The sequence below is a fragment of the Strix aluco genome, chromosome 13, assembly GCF_031877795.1.
Source record: "Strix aluco isolate bStrAlu1 chromosome 13, bStrAlu1.hap1, whole genome shotgun sequence".
Classification (NCBI taxonomy): Eukaryota; Metazoa; Chordata; class Aves; order Strigiformes; family Strigidae; genus Strix; species Strix aluco.
In genome coordinates this window covers 19,481,959-19,503,158 of record NC_133943.1, presented here as the reverse complement: position 1 = coordinate 19,503,158, position 21,200 = coordinate 19,481,959, and the positions used below count along the sequence as shown (strand labels likewise).

The following is a 21,200-nucleotide window of genomic DNA, read 5'->3' as shown; positions in this document are numbered from 1 at the left end:
AAATACTAACATTTTAACTTCTGTACAGGCCAGTGATGTGTCACCAGTGAGCTGCCGTTAGCTACTGGCAGCTGCAATAGAGCCGTGGCACCCTGACATCAGAGATGCGGCGCAAGGGGAAACATCGGGATTCCTGGCATCGCCAGCTCGGCTAATTACTGACGACGTGGAACTGGCAGCCGTGCCTTCATGTCCTGAGTAACAAGGACTTTAGCAGGCGGTGAATCAAATTAGTTTGTCTGCATGGCAGGAGAGCATTCATATCTTCATCTAACACTGCTTGTCTATAAATCCTGAGCTTAAATTTGAAAAAAATTATACGGAGAGCACATATGCAGTTGTCAGCTTTTCTTCCGATTTTCCATCTGATTCTTTGCTTTAAGCAGCAAACATGGAAGATGCTATTGCAATGGTTACTATAATCACATATATTCTGGGGCTGTACATCCTTAGTGTACTTATCACCAACATGCATCTGCCATGGTTACCATTTTGAAAGATGAAGACAGCTTCTCCGCAATGCATTTACGTTTAAGTGAGAGGAGCACAAGGAAAAAAAAAGAAAAAAAGGAATAACCCCCCTACATTTTTTTTTGGTGTGTCTGGCTCCTGCCTATTTTTACCATGCTAAGATTCAAGAAACACGCCCATAGGTCAGCACCAACAGAACTTTTGCTCCTGCATCCCTTCAGTCAACTGCAGGAGCCCTTCTGCATCTTCCCCGCCCGCCTCCTACCTGTCTAACGCTGCCTGACCTACCAGAAATTATGACCTCCAACTCACACTCACTGCAGCTGAAACACGCAAGCACAGAAGAGACAATGCCTCTATGAACTGGTCCCTGTTTACCAAGGTTAGCCAATTGATGACTTACATGCTCTAGGAACTACAGACTAACTCATCTAAACCTGTTTTTGACAAACTAGCATTAATTCTCAAGATTTACTTACTAAAGACCCATCAGGTTTTACTTCTAAGCTCTCAAACTGTCAAAGAGCATCTATAGTTATGAATCCGCTTGCTGTTGTTAAATCAAAGATCACTGATTTTAGCACATTATCAAGCAAGGCATTAACACAATATTACAAAAGATGCATGAAGGGTATTTATTTAGCATCACAACTCTGGCTATCATTGATGCTCAGATCTGTTTAATGAAATTGAATGAAAATGTACTTCTGAAGTACTCCACAGTGATTAGCGGGTTTTAAGACTCAGAATGTTAATATGAGCTAAATGAAAATCTTATGCTGTCTGCTCTCAATAAAACTGATGCCTGTCAGTTCAATAAAGGTGGAGAAAAGTGAGCAGAAGAACAGAAAGCTGTTTAAGTAAGTTACGCTCACCCGGATCATCAGTACGGCTTTCCTGATATCTCGTATTCCATCGTACACCAGTCGCGAAGCGTCGATAAATTCATTTTCATCCATTGGCTGAGCAGGGTCTGAACTCAATGCTTCCACAGCAGCTTCTACTTGCTCAGTAAACCGCGGCATAACTGAATTAAGAATGCAAATTCAGTCAGTGCCCACCCCAATGCCACTTCCCGCTACGCAGATGTGCGTGTGCCGCGTTGTTAACTATCACTGGAAGTTGTGCAGTGGTTCCTTTTAAATCAAAACATTTGTTACAGAAGAACGTCCATACTGTAGCTCAAGTCTCAGTGTACTTCAATTTCTGTTTACTCTGATCCTATTTGGGTTTTTTCCCCTTAGACAGTGAAAAGTTTATCACACCCTCTTAGTGGACAAGGAGAAAACACCTGGGAAGCTCTTAGAAACTATGGGATAAAATATTAAACATTTGTTTAACGTTCCCTGCAGATGTACATCATTTTCTGGGGAAAAAAATATTACCACCATGAGGCTCAAGTTTAACAAGGCACTGGAAGAGGGCAGGTTGCACTGCTGTACTTCAGTGACTCACTGCACCCCAGGAAGAACATCACAGAACCATTTATTTACAGTCTGCTCCTTTCTTCAGTGTCACCCTCGATTCTTCAGCAAAGTAATTAAAGCAAAACCAACAATTAACAGTTGGCACAGCACTCATTGAAGCAACCAAAATTATTCCTTACCCTATATGGATGTTACCATCTAGTTCACAGGAAACACCCTAATTTACCATTTAGGTGTGGGGGACTACCACATTTCTTTAACAGTTATAAAGATATTTTACAAAATTTACCTGAAAGTATTACCCAAAATTTACTCTACCAGGCCAATGTGGCAGAAATTTTCTTTCTGGATCCTGAACACTTGCAGAGCCTGGTACAATACTGCAAGACAATCGGCACAACTTTCAAGCCCTGACTCAGTGTTTGAGACTCACTCCCCGGTGTTTTAGCTTTTACAGCTCAGTCAATGACAGCGAGCACAGGGAGACCTTGTGCACTGCTGAGTTTTACACCAGTCAACACAGCAAAATTACATTTCTCATTCTGCAACAGCTCTGCAAATAACTCCCACTAATTTTCATTATAGTATATAAATGGAGTCTTTAATAGATTTCACAGGTACGTTAGTACCAGGTTGCCCATGCAGTTGTAAGCAATATGAGTTTAGGGATCTTGGGAGTAAATGACTCTTACCTGTGTTGGACAGTAACTTTGTTGCTTCCAACACCTTCTCAGTGTAGACTCCAGGTTCGTAGTTATCCATTTCAGAAGTGACAACATGAATGACTCTAGCAGCACGTCCTCGAATTGCACCAGCTGTGCGGTCTAAACCATCAACATCTTTTTCTTGGAGAGCAATGACACATTTGTTTACATCTTCTAAAATATGATTCTCTGGTGGTAAAAGGAGGAGGATTTAGATGGTAATATCTTCTTTTCTGTTGCAGTCATCAGCATTGCAATTTCTCAGTTTGTGACCTGCTCTATAAAACCTCCAACGAGGTGCTGTAAAGCATTAATTTTTAAGCTTGCTACAACCAGCAAACAGCTGTCCTTCTGAACTAGGTGTCAAAAACCCCATCAGTCCATCCACCTACTGGCATCCACACTTCTTGGCCCGTTTGTACTCAATTTTACCAGTGGAAAAGCTGAGTTCATCTGAATTCTCCCCTAACACGTTTCTTTCCATCTTCCCTCCTCTGGACTGCCAAAGCCCTTATTCCAAATATTTGCAAACCACTCCCCTGTCATTCCATGTGTGTGGGGTGATGAGGCACCCTCCCCAGCGCCACACCTAATCCACTCAACACTCTAATAAGACAGGGGCATTTGTTGCACGTTTCTAGCTTCCTACATAGTGTTTTCCTACAACCACACACATGCCATCAGAGAATATTAAACTGTTAGTCCTCCATTCAAATTTAAGACACGTAACATATGCAGTGATTTATGCAGAAAGCGTTCCAGTGACAGAGTATTCATTGCCTCTTAAGAAAACAAAAAATAAAGCCAAGACCTGTGGTTTGTAATTTACTTGTAGAATATACATTTTCTTTTTTATACAGGTATTTTCCCCCATTTATCAAGCTCAAGAAGCCCAAAATGAGTAAAACCCCCTAAGAGATTTCTGAAGGCGCCTAGAGAGGTTGGGATCCTCATTAGGGGAAACCTACCCAAAAGGTCTTCCAAACTCTGTTAGAGACCTCTTTAGTGTATCAGTACCAACACTCTGATATTGCCATCCGACATCAGCATTTGGGCTGCTTGGTAAGAAACCAACTTGGAAACATTTCTGCTCTGTCACTTAAAATAGCTTTCAGCGTTACTTACCATTGACTTAATCATGCTACACTGCCAATCCGTGCCACTGAAGTGGCTTTTATTCCCTACGCAGGTAGTAAAAGAGCCATTTTGCAAGAGTTTGTAGAGACGAGAAGCACATAGAGTTGACTGATGGAGGATTTGTATAAACTGGCTGAAAGGATTGCTGCTGGAAGTGTTATGCTTAATTTACATAAAATTAACAGAGCCAGGTGCAATATTGCGAGACTTCTGTAAGCAATCTGGACAAAAAATACACTTGTGAAACACCTCTGAAGCAACTCAGCCTGAACAAGTTCAGCTGAGGGCAGAATGTGGCCCTAAGAGAGAGAAGTGCAGGTTCATTAGCGATTTGACAAGTCAGTGAGCAGGCAGCCAAGGTACAAGAGCTGCAGCAAGGAGCGCACAGAGTTTCGGTATTTAAAGCAAGAGACAGACATCCCTGCAAGTTGCAACAGTCAAAAGAAAAAGCATCGGCGTCAGGCCAAAACACAGACTGCTTATTGCTTGAATTCCTTAACGAATAAATTAAGCCACAGACCATTTAAAAGCCTCTCTGGATTATATGAACTTTAATAAAAGGCATGGACAAAATGAAGATGAATATTTAAATGCCTGCTGATCATATGATGTCTTTTGCAGATGTGAAGTGGCCAGAAAGACACTTCTGGGGAAGGCTAACCCCACCACAGGGCAGTCTGCAAGGGGCCCTGGGGCAGTACAGGGCTGTCAGGTGCATCCACTCTGGTTATACTCTCCGGTTGGATGGTACAAATAAGAATTGACACGGTTCCGTGTGCTTGTATATACACACGCTGCTACCTGTCCTACAGGCATATGGACCACAAGCGTCTGGCACAAAATGCCATCTGCTGAGGCTGGGGTGGCAGAGCCCAGGAAATGCTGACGCACAGGTTCACTGCCAGCACCTTCAGGGACGTGTCAACGCCGTCCTGCATCAAAGCTAACAGCCTGACTGTTGCTGAGCAGGAGAAAAATCTCACAGCAATATAATATAACGTAGAATGTAACACAGGCAATGGCAAGGGGATCTTGTCCTACCGAAATAACTATAGGGAAAAAATGGTGTGGTTTGGCAACAAGGTAGGAGGAAAGACATTCTTCCAATAAAAATGATTTTTAGAGCAAACAAGGAAATACATAGAACTGTGAAAAGCTAACAGAATTAAGAGTCCCCTACAACTGCCAATCCTCAATCCACCCCTACTAAACACCTTCCACCTCCACCCACCTCCCCATTAAAGGGATTAAGAAATCCTTTTCCAAACATCCCAAGAAGTCTGCAAGGGAGTCTGTAGGCTACAGGAGATCGAAACCTAAGAGCAACAGTCAGGAGATAAAGCCACAGATGCATAAATATAACTCTGCTTCTGTGCTGTGTCCCCTACAGCAGGTCTCAGAACAATCTCTATGCTGGACCCTCTCTTGACAAGGGACACTGGAGGAACCAGGTCAAGCAGCAGTGTCAGTAGACATGGTTATGAAACAAGTACTTGAGTGTTCATACACTTGTAAATACAGGATTCATCTTGTAATGAAGAAGGACAATCATCAGGCCCAGGCAATATTCATCTGGAGGCTCTTAAGACAAAATAGCTCCACTGTGATGGGCAGTCTCTCGCATAAACCTCTGTCAGCGGCAGAGGAACAGAAGGCAGCAAATGGAATGATTTTTTTTAGAGGGTTTCAGAAGAGATCCAGGTAATTTCAGAACATTGAATTTGACAATTACATGGTGCTATCAGCAACTGCTCTGAAGAACAGAGATAGTGGGCACACAAACATACCCAGAGTGCTTAGGGAAGGCACTGACAAGAGGGATAAGAATTACAGAAGGTACAGAAAAGCTTTGAAATGAGGAATAATGAAACAGGCAAAAACTCTGCAGTCAAGAAAGAGACGAAAGAGACAACTAAGCGTATGACAGAAGTCTGTACATTCACAAACAGCATGAAGAAAGCGAGTAGGGAAAAAACCCTCTTCACCACCCTCTACTACAACTAGGGGCATCAAATGAAGCAAATAGTTGACACTGCAAAAACGAGGAGGTTCTTCACACAGAGCAGAGTTAAGCTGTGAATTTTTCACAGGATGATGGAGATGCCAGGGGTTTATAATGGTCAAAAGAGCAACTAACACAAGCTTAAATGAGAAAAATCTGTCAAGGACTGTTCAGTAGATAGCACCTCTGATGCTGGCACTCCCTGAGCTGCAAATCACTCATGGTTGGGAGCGTTTAAGGAAAGATCTTTAGGTGACAGGACTCCTCTGCTATTTAGACAATTAGACACCGCCAGATCACTGTCCTAACTCAACAGGGTCCTTCTCGTGCTATGCCCTTCATAAAATGTTGTAACCTGCAAGCTTATCTGCAACACTCTGCATTTAAGTATCCTTCTTCTATGATATTGTATCATCTAAACCCAACATCTCTTTCATCAAGTCTTTACTTGTGGATAATGGATACAATTCTGTAGCATAAGCTGAACAATGAAGCATATACTTCATGATGGACAGCACAACATGTTGTAGGAACGTGGGGGGGGTTTAAATATACACACACAGACTCACAAGAACTCTTTTAAATTCTGCTTACATCCCAGTTAGTAACTGATACAAACTGACACAAGCCTCCTAATAACCCCAAACGGAAGCCGGTATTAAATCACGATGTTATCCAAAGAGATGTTTCGACTTTTAGCAGACGATCTGGAATTGTGGCATTTATATAGAAAACATTTATCAAAGTTCAAACAAATAATATTTAAAGCAATATTTATTGCTTTAATATTTTTCTAACATCCCTTTGATAACGCAGAAGATACAAATAATGCCGACTGCCCTCGAGCATCTGAAGTAGTCTCAACCGACAGCATTTCCATGGCATCATTTCGGGTGCCAAGCAGACACTCGAGGCGAACTCTCTCCTGAGTCAGCCTGCCACCGCCCCAGGAAAGCAGCGTCCCCTGCGTATTGCCAAGCCCTTGAAAACTCCTCAGAGCAACTCAGCAGTGGGCCCACACCGTAACCTGTCCCCTCAAAAGCAGAGTACCCATCTCCTCCAATGACCTATACAAGGATGCAGACCACTCAGTTCCAGTGGCTTGACCCATTTTGATCCACACCTGTAAGTGAAATACAGTAACACAGCTTTATACAGACTGCATTTTCACAGACTAGCAGCTTTTTCTCTTAAAACATTTTGTACACTTGCGGGCAAACTCCAAGTGGAGCCATGAACTTCAGCACACAATTCTCTCTAAATATATTTCCCCAGAAATAGGCTCCTCACAGCTGTGCAATTTCAACTACTGCTGCAACGACGAGCTCACAGACAGATACAAAGAACTAGGACATTCAATTGCCTAATAAGTTTATGCTAACTCATTGCAAAGAAAATTTTTATTCAGAAGCCAGGGAACCATAATACAACATGTATGATAATACAGGTGACTCATCATAGAATCATAGAAATACTACTTAGGGATTTTTTTTCCCTGTGGTTGGTTTTGGTTTTTTTTTAATTAAAAAAAAAAATAGAAAAAAATATTCAGGACCTTAATTTTTCATCACTTGGTACTTCTGACTCCATACATCTTCCTGTGAAATCTCTCTTTACAACTGGAGTTTTTAGGTCACCTGAGATGCCCAAATCTGTTTGCACCAGGAAAATTAGACCTTCAGTTTGTAGCAGCAATTTGTGAACACTATTGCAGACACAATTCACATGGTTATATCACCATGTCCTCTGTCTAGAGCAGAATTAGAGGATGTGGAAATAAAAATGTTCCCCTTATTTCTAGGTCACGGCAGCTAATGGTGGGTCTTTATCAACGCTGCTGATAAAACAGATTATCTTGGCAAGCACTTTGCCAAACGGAATTATCAATTATAATGATCCGATCTTTTTAAAAAACTTTAAAAACTTTACTGAAGCTGACATGGTTAAAAGTATTCACAGAGCATTGTCCATATGAGCAGTTTTATTTTAATGAACTTGTATGACCACGGTTTGATATTCATTTTTGTTTACATAAGAAGAGTCTAAGGTGAATTGGAGGACGGTCTTTTTTGCTAGTTCGTAACTCGAACATATTCTATTTCCCTCAATGTTACCGGTGAGGTTTGTCTACAGTAGCTACATGGTAATTCATCTGTAGTTCTGCTAGCAGTTCAAAATCTTGAGACATAAAGTGTCTTTCGCTATGTTTAAGCTGATCTGTCTACTGACATGTAAATATATACATTTATGCATGCACACGCCGTAAGTGCAATGACAGGTTTCTAGAGTACCTGCTGAACTAAACTATCACTGTTTTCACGCTATAAAAATACCTCTTCTCCTTGTGCCAAGATCTCCTGCTCTATTTTCACACCTCGCTTGGCAGAAGACGATGCTTGCCAGGTGAAGTGTACCAACACCATCCCTTCCAAAAACCCGAGAAGACTCCAGAACACGTGTAGAAGCCACCCGTTCCCAGAAATAAGCTCAGTTACAAGAACGATTATTTCTGAGATTGAACCCCTGATTACCTGATACAGCCAGGAAGTCATCAATGGAAGTGATGTCATCGACAGCATCCGTCAGCACGCGGACTTGCTTCTCCCACTGCTCTTTGAAGAGATCCATGTTTTCTTGAGCCAGCTTGCTTTGGGGTTTAGCAGCCAGGGCCAGTGCAGCATTAATGACCTGTAAAAGACCTCTGGATTTTTAAAACACATCCTTAACAAAACAATTAGTTCCTGTATGTTTATCCAATGAGCTCAACAGCAAACAAAGCAAGTTTACTAAGTTTTCAAGAACTTGATATTTAAACACAAAAGTGTTTTAATTCTGTTGCTCTCATATCCAACTCATAACTGCTTCCACATTTATTATAGCTAGTTATTACAAGTAAAACCACTTGGCAAGTATTCACAAGAACTAGCTTCACCTTTCTTTAACAGCTCATGTTAAAAAGGTGTTGCTTTCTGAGTGCAGCTTGGGTTGTTAAGTATTTTAGACAGGGTGACATTTAGTACACTGGAGGCTGCATTTCCTAAGCTACTTGCCAGAACCTGAGAAAAAAGGTCAAAAAAGGATTAATCTTACACAGTTGGAAGTAGAAACAACATGCAAATTCAAAATTAAAGATAAATTTTGTATTTATCTTCTTTTCCTTAAAGCTTTACTCTGTACTTTACCAGTAATTGTTACAGTACCTTAAGATTTCTGTTATGGCTGTGGAAGAGCCAGATTAGCCAGGGAACAGGAGGAGAGGGTACTCTTTGATGCTCCTCCTGAACAGGCCCCCCCACTAATTTTCTGCAGACCTTAAGACTGTAATTTACTCTAGATCCTTGTTTTTCTAAGCAGAACAAATGCTACACATACAGCTGGGTAACAAAGTTTATGCTGTACCAACTAATTGGTCAGTTAAATGACCAAAAAAGCCTCTTTGGGTGTGGGAAGAAAGCAATCTGAAATGCCTGCTCTTGTTCTTGCTGCACTATGCTCCAGCAGAATGACCTGGAAACATGCCAGGTGTGAGAAACCATCCACAGTCAGACTGACATGACAATTCTAATCTTGCTTTCAAACACCTGAGAGAGCTAATTAACTTACAAGTTCAATGTCTAATTTTTCTTCTCTACTTTAGGACTGTATTAATTTCACATAGTTGCCGAACAAAACATGCAAGGACCAGATGTTCCTGGTTTTCCAAAATCTACTTTCTCTACCTGCTTCATTTAAGAGTGTCATAAAGCATTTAAAAATATACATAACTCACTAAACATGGAAATGATGGTGATGTCAAACATATCATGATGGCACTGAATGAATCAGGCAGGAGAAGGAGGCTGATTCACCCAAGGGATGCTAGAAATTAGCAGTGACTGAGGAAAATTCACAGAAAAGCTATACTGCTCTCCACGCTCATCCTGCCTCTGGAGATGGAGGCTGCAAGTCTGGGTCACAAATTAAAATGAGCTCTATGGGTTTGGTAACACAGACAAATGCGAGAAATAATCTAGCACAAGAGGCAATCTGTTCAGGAGACCTGCAGGGACGAAACATGCCTTTGAACCCTGGCAATAACAACAGTGCCCGCCCTTCGTGAAGAACGTGGGGCGCTCTGCTGCTTCCCCTGCCTCAAACCAGCCACTGAAGTCACACCTTCTGTGCAGGCAGTGGCAGTAATCAGGATGTCCCTTCAGAGAAACCTGCCGCCAGCCATGGTCCACGCTGCTCTGCTGCCCTCACTTACGCTGCCTGTTAAGATCAAGTCCTGAAAGCCCTGAAAAAAGCCTTCCAACACCCAAGAAAATGATGTTTAAAAATTTAAAATCAAATAGAAATAGAGGTTTTAGAAAGGGAAACCTGTCCTCTGCTCAAGAGCCCTCTTAAGTCTAGCCACCACCATTTCTTGCCCCAGTCTGACCCATCAATTAAAATCTAGATATCCTAAGTTTTATTAAGGAGAATCCAAATAACAAGTGTCCTGGAAACAAAAAGGGTAAACCAGACAATGCTCCAGAAATCTGCTCTCAGCTTTTATCCTGCTAGTAACTGTAACTACTGAGACAGAGAAGATGATGATACCAAGGGTCAGGACATTTTCTCCTGCTCTGTTGTAGCTGCCTTGGCTAGTATCAGATATGAAAACATCCTTTAAGCACTGAGACAGGTCAGCATTAATGCCAAAGGAACATATGGCCTGTGTACCTGTGTGATGTATGTCTGGACAGCAGCATCTGTCTGAACAATTAATCTTTGTCAACAGCACACGTCCAATCCCAGATGCCCACATTAAGCAACTCTTCACACGTAAGGGAAGAGCTGTCATAGAGGGCTCTGCAAGCGCTCAAGAAGCTCAAACAGGTCCTTGTTACCAAATCCAAACATAGGAGCACAAGCTGCACCACCATCCTCCCAACTAGCAGCTTGTCCAACTGAAATGGCTGGGCCCAAAGAGTTGTGGTGAATGGAGTTAAATCCAGTTGGTGGCCGAGTGGTGTCCCCCAGGGCTCGGTTTTGGGGCCGCTCCTGTTTAACATCTTTACTGATGATCTAGATGAGGGGATCGAGTGCACCCTCAGTAAGTTTGCAGACAACACCAAGCTGGGTGGGAGTGTTGATCTGCTCGAGGGTAGGGAGGCTCTGCAGAGAGACCTGGACAGGCTGGAGCGATGGGCTGAGGCCAACTGTATGAGCTTCAATAAGGCCAAATCCCGGGTGCTACACTTTGACCACAACAACCCCCAGCAGCGGTACAGGCTTGGGGAGGAGTGGCTGGAGAGCTGCCAGTCAGAGAGGGACCTGGGGGGGTTGATTGACAGCCGGCTGAACAGGAGCCAGCAGTGTGCCTAGGCGGCCAAGAAGGCCAATGGTACCCTGGCTTGTATGAGCAATAGCGTGGCCAGCAGGGACAGGGAAGGGATCTTACTCCTGTGCTCGGCACTGGTAAGGCCGCACTTCAATTACTGTGTTCAGTTTTGGGCCCCTCACTCCAAAAAGGCGATTGAATGACTCGAGTGTGTCCAGAGAAGGGCAACGGAGCTGGTGCAGGGTCTGGAGCACAGGTCTGATGGGGAGCGGCTGAGGGAACTGGGGGGGTTTAGTCTGGAGAAGAGGAGGCTGAGGGGAGACCTCATGGCCCTCTACAACTCCCTGAAAGGAGGGTGCAGAGAGGGGGGATGAGTCTCTTGAACCAAGGAACAAGCAATAGGACAAGAGGGAACAGCCTCAAGCTGCGCCAGGGAAGGTTTAGACTGGATATTAGGAAGCATTTATTTCCACAAGGGGTTGTTGGGCATTGGAATGGGCTGCCCAGGGAGGTGGTGGAGTCCCCATCCCTGGAGGGGCTTAAGAGTCGGGTCGACGTAGCGCTGAGGGATCTGGTGTAGTTGGGATCTGTCAGTGCTAGGTTAACAGTTGGACTGGATGATCTTCAAGGTCTTTTCCAACCTAGACAATTCTGTGATTCTGTGGAAAAAGGAAGTTTCTCTATGCATTGCAACAGCAAAAACACATGGCCACGGAAAACTTATTTTTAAAAAATGGCCAAGCAAAACTACCGTGCAAGATCTCCCTTACAATCAGACGTGTCTTGCATTTGGAAAGCAGCCAGCAGTGCTAGAGATGAGAACAACCTGGTGGGGAAATCGAAGAGTATCAAGTGTCACTATGGAGCTAAAGACAAAAGTACCACTTAGGAAACCCATACAGGTATGCCCAGGAAGAAATTCAAGACAGCAGGTACAACTCAACAGTCCTTTTTTGTAGCACATACTCTATCTCCATGTGCAAAGTGGTCACAACATTCGGTTTTAGCAGGGGTGATAAAACCCTCTATGTATCAGCTTAGCATTTATATAGGCGATTATCCTGGACATGTCTCACACATCGGCTTGAGGTAATGTCCCAGGGATTACTGACAAAACCCTGCAAATTATCTGTTAGAGTAAATACGCTCTTACGTGACACCTGGTATCCAGTACAGAGCGACTGATTCATTTTCCAATATATGCTTAGATAGACATGGGAAAAGGACAGGGATGCTAGATCTTAAATAGTCTGTGTATGTAACAGGACTATGATACCTTTATATCTAAAAATGAACACTTTGGGGAGGACTGATTAAAGTACACTATTGCTTCTCCAAAAAAATGAAGCATTGGGCAATTAATTTAAAATATGAGTAATTCTTAGAGGAAGGAGATACATATACACATATTGCTCAAAAAATAGGGAGCACATGTCCACACTACCTGAAATGTAGCCGCTTCCATGTAAAACATTTGGCAATCTCAGGGAAATATTCTGTATTTCAGAGCTTTTCAAAATGCTGCCAGAGCACTGTGATCACAATGACTCACTGAAGTCGTACAAAGAAAAGAATCAAACAGCGACATTTTGAGACTATCCAGAAGGAAATGAAGCATGGCAAGAAAACACACTATTTTTATCGGTGCTTTGTTTCATGGAGCAATTGCAATGTTCAAGTCAGACAGCCCCATGCTCGATAACGTGGTTCCAGCGAGTTACTTGGAGTCGCTCTCCTCCACCTCCCAGCTTCCTGCAGCAGCAGCCAGGACTTGGCAACACACACCCTGAGATCCAGGAAGCTTAGGATTCAAAAGACTTGCAACTGATGTCTCAATCTGTACCTCAAATCCTCTTCTCACGTCTTTCATGGGAAGAATCTGCTGCTTTTTAAATTTTATTTTATTTTCCCTATTGAAACTAAAGATGTCAGACTGAATTTATATATTTATACCCTTGCAGGGCAGGACTCCTCAAGGTTCCCTGAAGAGTGACTTCTGCCTGGTTACAACACTACAGTTATTTTGCCCAGAACCTCTCTTAAAAAGCACAGCTATTCCAGGACAGAAAACACCTTAACCTTAAATATACTTCTGGGTAAATTAAAGCCACTGGGTCACCCAGAAGTAATTTTTTTAGATTGAATTTAGGATGGCTTCCAGCCCCACCTTTATAGCACCCCATCTGAAAGACTGATCGAGGCTACAAGAAATGGTGGTGTTTGAACACTTGGTGGCACAGCCAAAGGAAGAAGTCTTCACTTAGGAGAAGAAAACTATCACCTATTTGTTTTGCATTGCAATCCCTACCTGTTGTATCTTTATATAGTCTCAGTGCCCAAGATGTCTGTAAGCCACGTAACTCTCCCCTTCCATGGCTATAAGCACTTTTTATTTTTTGCCTCAGTCTTTTTGATAGGGATTTTTTGCCCTTTACAGGAGACTGTTCCTTCTGCAGCTGGTTTAACTCTGCCCTGTTCCCTGTAGTATTGGTTTTAGGATGCTACTGTGCCACAATAAGGAGGAGCTTTTCAGTTTCAAAAGCTCTGAAACACTCAGTCCTCTCCCCTCTCTTCACTACACACCTTTTCTTTACAACCAAAATATCTGCAGTTCTTAAATAACTCACTTGGTTTTTGTTTTTAAATAAAGATCTTGATTTACCAGCTTTATTGTGGCTTCCTTGAGTTGTAAAGTAGCTCCGTGGCCTTCAAATCCAGGATACTTTGCATTTGTGGGAAAAAACCCAAAGCTAATAAAACAAGAACCCACCAGCTATCATCTCAGAGGCAGAGGAAGAAGGGACACACACAAACCAAATCCCAGCTGGGATGTGAAAATCAAGTTTTAATCTGGAGTACATGAAAGGGAGCTCATCAAGCACACCGCAGGATCAAGTTTGCTTTGGGAAGAAGATCTGACAGCGAGCAAGGGCAGAAGCAGTGATCTCAGCTCTGCCTTTTGGAGCAACCTCAGCACAAGGCTGAGTGGAAGAAGTCTCTTATTCAATCTGTCAAAACTGGTAACTCCCCATGCAGTGCCCCTCCTTTGCTCTATTTTACTCCTGCCTCAGAGAGCTCCAGTGATACAGAGGGCTAGTTGTAAGGTAGAAGCAAAAATACAGTTCTTGGATCACAGCTTTCCAACTGGTCAACAAATGAAGTCATGACCTTATGACCAAAGCTGCCCCACCAGCTGAGCCCAGCCAGGAGTCTCCCCTTGCCCAGGTAGATTTTATTGCCCGTATTTTTCTCTATTAAAGCACAGCTTGCTTACTGGCAGTTTGTAAGCTGCTGCTCATAATTTAATTTTACACATGCCAGATGCCAAAGTTACCTCCAGCATTCACCCTACTCATGCCTCCTTCCCTGCTGCTAATTGCATTTTGCTCTGAGTAGAAAAAAGGTTCATAAGCAGGACATTTAAGTCGCTTCCAGTTACATCCAACCCCAGGTTTGCATCCATGTGTCTACGTGTGCTAACCCTCTACATACTTCAATACAGCAAAAAGCACTCTGCAGACTCTGATGAGATGAAATGCCCGGAAGCAAAACATACAGAAGACTGTTTTTCACTTTCACTAGCTATAATGGCAGTGACCAGCAAGTGTACGGAGGCTGATGCACCAAAAGAAGAAGGAAAAGTTTGCTTTGATTTCCAATACTTTGTTCCAGTGCATAAAAGGTACTTTGAGCACTTTTCTTTCCTGCAAGTTACACAGAGTGACTGCAAGAATCTCTGCAGATATTTGCTATTATTGTTACAGTGCTATAATGACACATAGATATGCACTTTTACTGGAATAACATGACCTTTCCAGTTTAGCATATACTACTATTTGCATATTGTGTATAGATAATTATCCTATCAACTTCCCTGTACATGGAAAAAGCATTTTCATTTGTAGCTGAGGACTGATATTATAGTACCAGTCAATGTAGAACCTGCAAGATTTTTGGTGCCATTTGTTTTGGTGTCTCTTTGTGTTGCTTCATTTTGCATTTCACTGACTTCAGGTGCTGAAGCTTTGGGGGTTTCAGGGACTCTGTGTCTTTTCTGGAAGCTGTTCTGCTACTGCACTCACAGATCAGCCAGCAATGAAAACACAGGGTCCTCACACACTAACGTACCTCCTTCTACAGAATTGAATCCCTTTCTCTTCTATCTTTGCTTATTTTTATGCATCAGTCACTGCTCGAGTTTCTAATACTGTTTCTTTGATGGCTACTCCTGTCCTGTGCTGGCTCTTCTTCCCAGCAAGCCTGCATGATACAAAACTGCAACTCAAGCGTTAAGTTTTTAATGTAAGTATTTCTACTCAATGCCAGTAAAAGGCTTCAATCACCTGTAATTAAACAGTCTGGAGATAGATCTGCTAGTTAGTACATTCAAAAAATGTCAGTCTTTCAAAGAGAAGAAAAAAGGGGACAATTGTTCCACGTTAAGTCTTTACTGCAAGAAAAAATGAAGTTATCTCCCCCAACAGCCACCAGGGAACTGGCAGTAACTGGGGACTCAAGGAAAAGAGAAAGTCTGCTGGTCATGTTTGGGTTTGGTTGGTTTGAGGGGGTGGATTGGAGGGATTTTTGTTTCTCTAAGATGCTGCAACTTTTAAACAAAAGGGTTTGTGCTATTTGGAACTTCTACATGGGATTCCTTATGCTTTTGTATTTTGTCTATCTGTGTCAGTAGGTGTGATCAGCATATGTAACCATCTGCCTCATCAGAAATCTGTAAGCAGCAAATTGCTTTTCAAGCATTTCAAAACTGGAATATAAGGATGTGGAACAGCAATTATTAAAACAAGATGTTAATATAAGAAGAGCCCATTTATTTTTATAAAAAATGTTATTTAATACAGAATTATCTTGAGTCTGTTTAATGGGCAACGCTCACTTGACTGTGGGGGATGGTGAGCTACGCCAAACGTGCTGTCTGTGTTAAGGTAGGTATAGTAGGTACAGAGGGAGCACGGAAAGGGCAGGCAGAGACACTGCCTGGTGCCCTCCCAACGTTTCCAAGGAGGATGAGCTATTCGGGTAGCAGAGGAGAAAGGCGGCACTGGCTCAGAGCCAGCCCTACCTTACAGATGGGAGAACAGGTCCTGTGTGTCCAACCCCAGGGAGGTGCAGGTCCACCCTGCTCCTGCAACCCAGAAGATGATCAGTCTCAAGGGCAACAGGCTCCAGCTTTTGCTGGCAGAAGCAAACACCTAACCTGATGGAAATTCTATTCCATAATTATTTTCTAGAACTCTCAGCATGCCTCCAATTTGGTTAGAAGTCTATAAACTTCACAGAGGCTTTAAAAAACAAGAAAGTCAACATATAGCTGGTAAAAGCAGCTGCAAGTGACAGCAGACTGTCAACATCAAAAGGCTGGAGCAATACTCTTTCAAGAGCTGTACTGGGGCATTTTCATTGTTGCTTTCTAAACACCTACAGCTTGTATGATCAGAAACATTCCTATGGTTAAGCCCTCTTCTCAGACATCTTTAATGCAAAACACTGTTACAAAACAGCTTTTGCAGGCTCCCAAAGCAAGTACTTCTTGGAAAAAGAACTCAGAAGCCAGAGTTACGAGCAAGGATCCAGGTTTTCAAGTGGAGATAAACAAAATCTTGTGCTAATTTACCACTGGCAAGCTCTCTGTTTAGCAAGGCAAAGAAAACTTCCCCCAGCACTCTGCTAGGCAAATGGAAGCACAGGCAACTATTCCAAGCATTTCACAGCAGTACTTTTCCATTTCCATTATGAAAGACATCTTAAGTGTTTTTTTTAAAAACATTTAACTGTAATGATGGAGGACTTTTGTTCCTTCACCCCAACCCACCATGGACTGGCCCGTTTCCCCCACCACCTAGAAAGGCATGAAGCTGCAGGACTGAAGGTAACTCCTGCTGGACAAAGTTGTTTCACTTCGATATAGTGACTTTCAGCAACGCATATCCTCAAATTAAAAGAAGTCAGGCAGGCTTGTAAGTCAAGGCTGCGTGAAAAAAACCACCAGTGACCCCCTAATGCTGCCTTATTTCTCCCCGGTAAACCTAAACGCAAGCCACCCAGCTGTCTACTACGGAGCATGCACAGCTCTTCCTAACAGTTCCTTCTGCACCATCAAAAGGGAGCTCTAAATATCACATTAAGTCTTCAACTTTGCATTAATTTCTGTGTTAATTGGCTGGGGACTCACAAACAGGAAGGATGATGTTACTCTTGAGGAAGAGCTGATTTCCAGTAACACAGCCACGCTAAACAAATTTAACTGCTTGCTTTTGTAGAGACTTTTTAGATGAAAAATCTTCAGCATCTTCTTTTTCCTCGAAGAATTAAATTTCAAACCTGAGAACATGTGAACCCAGAGGTGACACTGGCAATGACTGACTTCTTGTCTGTACCAGCAAAACCTCTGAGTATTCCCTAACCAGTTTGAAGTGTTGCATGTTCCTTACTCCTGCTGCTGGCTCAAAAAGGCTAGTTATGGCAAGGGACCGAATAATTGCTCTATTTGAGATACAGCTTTTATAATTAACTCTACAGATTGATTTCTGCAGAAATCATTCTTTAACCAGGAGTTCCCTACTCCCAGAATGGCCTCTACTCAGCTAAGCTATTTAAGAGGTTACCTGGGACGTCGAGTGCATTACATTTCAGTTTCATCCTCTCAACCACAGCAATACCTTGAATTAAATTTCATACATCATATTTCTGTGTGATACTGATATATTCACTTGAGTTTCAGAGACTATTGTAATTACTGATTGACTTGACTCATTCCAAATCCAGCATCTTCCTGAAAAAATACCATCTAAGCAAAAAAAAAAAAAGCATATAATGTTGGATTTAATCTGTATTTTATGCCTAATTCACATGTTTGTTTAGCACAGCCACCTACAAGGATTCAGGAAGCAGCTGTGAATCTCATCAGGAATAAACTGCAAAATAAACAGATAATTGTCTAAAAAAGGAAAAAAAAATCCCACTTGGCTGTCCTTTATATCTAGAAGCATTTAGAGATTATACAGAATGATCAAAGTTTAGGGACCATTCAGTAATGGAGTTGAGGAGGATGACAGTGTGTTGCCTCAGACTGGCATAAGACAAACTTCTGTATTGTTAGGAGAAAACACAGATGCCATTTGTAAAACAGTTTAGACAAGTGCCCTTAATTATCTCTCAGGATTCACAACATGTTTAAGTACTCTTCGAGCATTAAAGAATCAACCAGAGAACATGTAATGTAATATAAAAGCACTCTTTCAAGTGCTATGAGCATCTATAGTGTCATTTACTAATCTCTTGGTGACGACCCTGAAATTAATGCAGGACTGTGCAGTGGAGCATCTAAACTGCAGGCTTCCAAGTTCAGATGTGACCTTTGTAAAGCCAAAATCCATCAGTTACAGCCCTTGTCCATTTATAGATAATCAAAGCTTTCAATGTCTACTACATACATTATCCATAAACCCTGAAAGTCAAAGGTTAACAGCTGCTCTTCAGTACATGCGACTACAGTTTGGTGACCGTTTACTACAGTTTGTTAATTATTTCATGTTGACTATTGTGGCATTTATTTTATAAAAGAGTAGATTTATTTAAATAGGCAGTTGTTAGAAAAGCAGAGATAGAAGAGTTGGAAATACACACAGTTTCAGCAACGGGGAGGGGAAACACCCCCACAGATTCGGACAATTACCAGGAACATTTAGAATCAAAGAAAGTCTTATTTTCTTAAAATTATTATTTTCAAAAGCATCAGCATTTGTTTGGAACAACAAATTTGTTTGGACACCTGTATTCTTGGAGATGACCGAAAAAAAAAATTACATCCAGCCTAGCTGGTTACTTTAGGAAAGAGCAAGCCCTTATACCAGACAAGATGTATTTTTAAAAGCTTTTTCTTCCACATGCTTTGTTCCGACTGTAAAAATTGACCTTTGGTTTTAACAAGCCATACACACCACTTGCCCCAGATGCAGGAGGCAAAGAACTGCACAGCCAAAGCAGCTGATGCACCAGCCCCAGGGTCTGAAGCAGGAGTGGGAATCACAAAAGCCCACCCCAGGATGACAAAAGGCCTCCTAGGTAGTATTTAATGTTTTATGTTTAGGTGCCTATCTTCACCCATTTAATAGCACTCTTACTTGAAAGTAATAGAAAAAGGTAAAATAGTCCTGCTCTTCACACTGTCTTCACCTATTCCCTCAAAATTCCCCTCCTGCTGAGGCGGGTACAAGTGAACGTATCTCTCTTCCTTTCGACTGGTTTTAAAAGGACCAATACATATCAGAAAACCTGAACAAATCCCAAATAATCCTGAGACAATACACCTCGTTTTCATAAAATGCCATTTGACCCTTTTTTTTTCTGAGTATGTATTTTCCATTAGCTCCTCGTTACCAACATCAGCTTATATGTATGTCTTAAATATGAATTTCCCATTGCTTTAAAAAAATGTAAATTACAAGAATTGACAGCGCACTGTAGTCTTCAGGGGTCCATCCAAGTATCTAGTTGTTGACATTTAAAACGTCAGGGCTGTCAAAATGGAAGAGGGTAGTCTAGTGCTTATATAAACTTAATTTCCTTGTTTCCATTAAAAAGTTATTAATTAAAAGGCAGTCTCAGCCAGGTTCAAACTCTTTAGGCATAGTCAACTTCCTCCAATCCTACTCTATTGAGAAGACTTTATTGACATACTTATATTCTACTCAGGTAAAAAATAATATATCTATAATTTATCTTACAGCATGCACAGGAGCAGTGGTAGCACCTTCACGAGACATCTTCCTGCAACATGAATGTGCACAGTAAACCACTGAAGCCTCACCAGTTTATTGTCTTGCAGGTTACCAGAATACCCTGGCCAAATGAAATTAGAGCTATTACGCAAAAAAACCCCCAAAACCTATTCGTATCACTAATTACTTTGTCGTATATCTTAAAGTTTCTAAGTTTTGATGCCTACACTGCATTTCACTCTGTACATGTATTAAAGAAAAAGTCAAGTTCTGCAGCAAGTCCACAGACAGCCACTAAGAGGCCAGAACATGTACTAAGCAGGACCAGTTGCCCAACTTATTAGGGTATATCTTATGTTCTTATGCTCTTCATTACCTGGGGACAAAGGGCTTCAAGCTGGCTGGCTGACATGCGAACCAATTTCACACCTTCTTCATTGTTCGAGATGGAACAGGCCAAGTTGGCAACCTGTGTCAGAGGTGGGAGGAAAAAAATGCAACTGTTAGAAATGGGTTTTACTTCCCTCTGTAGGAAACCTTTTACCCACCCCCAACAGTGATCAGTGACCCGTGACCCGCCATGAAATACAAAATGTCCATGTTCGTTCAGTTCTAATGAATTTTAAAACTAATGAAATCTGTTCCTTCTCTAGCCATAAAATTGTAACACATCAGATCATAAAACCATAGTCATTGAAATAGGACAGTGAGATCACTGTTACCACCAATTTGGTTACGTTCTCTCCAGCAAAATGTACAAGAGCATCACTGGCAGCACTTGAAGTTACAGTTAAAAAGCCCATTCCCACATGCATGAGACAGCAGCAACCACACATTTAAAAAAACAATCCAGCTCCCGTGCATCTGAGAAGTAAGTATTCTGATGTTGGTAAGCACTGGGATGCTCCTTTTTTCTTGAAACATTTCTATATCCTACTGCATGTCAACCCCAAAGAACTTGGAGGCCCACCAAGCAATTCACCTACGCAAGCAGTGCTGTGGTGCTGCAAAGCTCAAGCTGTATTGCTGGTGTTACATGGAGTGCACCTCTGCAACGGGATACAAGTATCTGAATGCACTGGTTTAAACTCCTCCATGTACCTTTTATCTAGTCAGACTGCAGTATCAGGCAGGTGCTCCTCCAGCCCTCCCTTTACACCACAATTCATCGAATAAAATTGTTTGCTGGTAGAGGTGATCTTGAAGATCCATCCACAGTTCTCCAAAATTTGAATAGCATCTTGTGATGCTAAAAACTTTACTCCAAAACCTTGACCTGCTGCACAGCAGCATCCTTAACTAGGTCATCTTGAAACAGAGGACCTTTTGTAAACACCTGCCTTTTAAGAGCATACAGGAAGGGGACAGCACAGAATTTTTTGGTAATTGAAGATATTCCTCATATCGGAGCTAGTC

The 21,200-nt window shown here is 42.0% G+C and overlaps 1 protein-coding gene across 2 annotated transcripts in view; it reads right to left on the bottom strand.

The window, feature by feature from the left end:
- CTNNA1 (catenin alpha 1) overlaps window positions 1-21,200 on the bottom strand; it is a 119,855-nt gene that overhangs the window by 14,474 nt on the left and 84,181 nt on the right. For both annotated transcript variants that reach the window (XM_074838971.1, XM_074838970.1), the window contains exons 10-13: window positions 20,161-20,253; window positions 8,273-8,429; window positions 2,591-2,791; window positions 1,347-1,498 (exon numbers count right to left, since the gene is read on the bottom strand). In XM_074838971.1, the coding sequence (XP_074695072.1) occupies window positions 1,347-1,498; window positions 2,591-2,791; window positions 8,273-8,429; window positions 20,161-20,253 (603 nt within the window). The remainder of the gene's footprint in view (window positions 1-1,346; window positions 1,499-2,590; window positions 2,792-8,272; window positions 8,430-20,160; window positions 20,254-21,200) is intronic.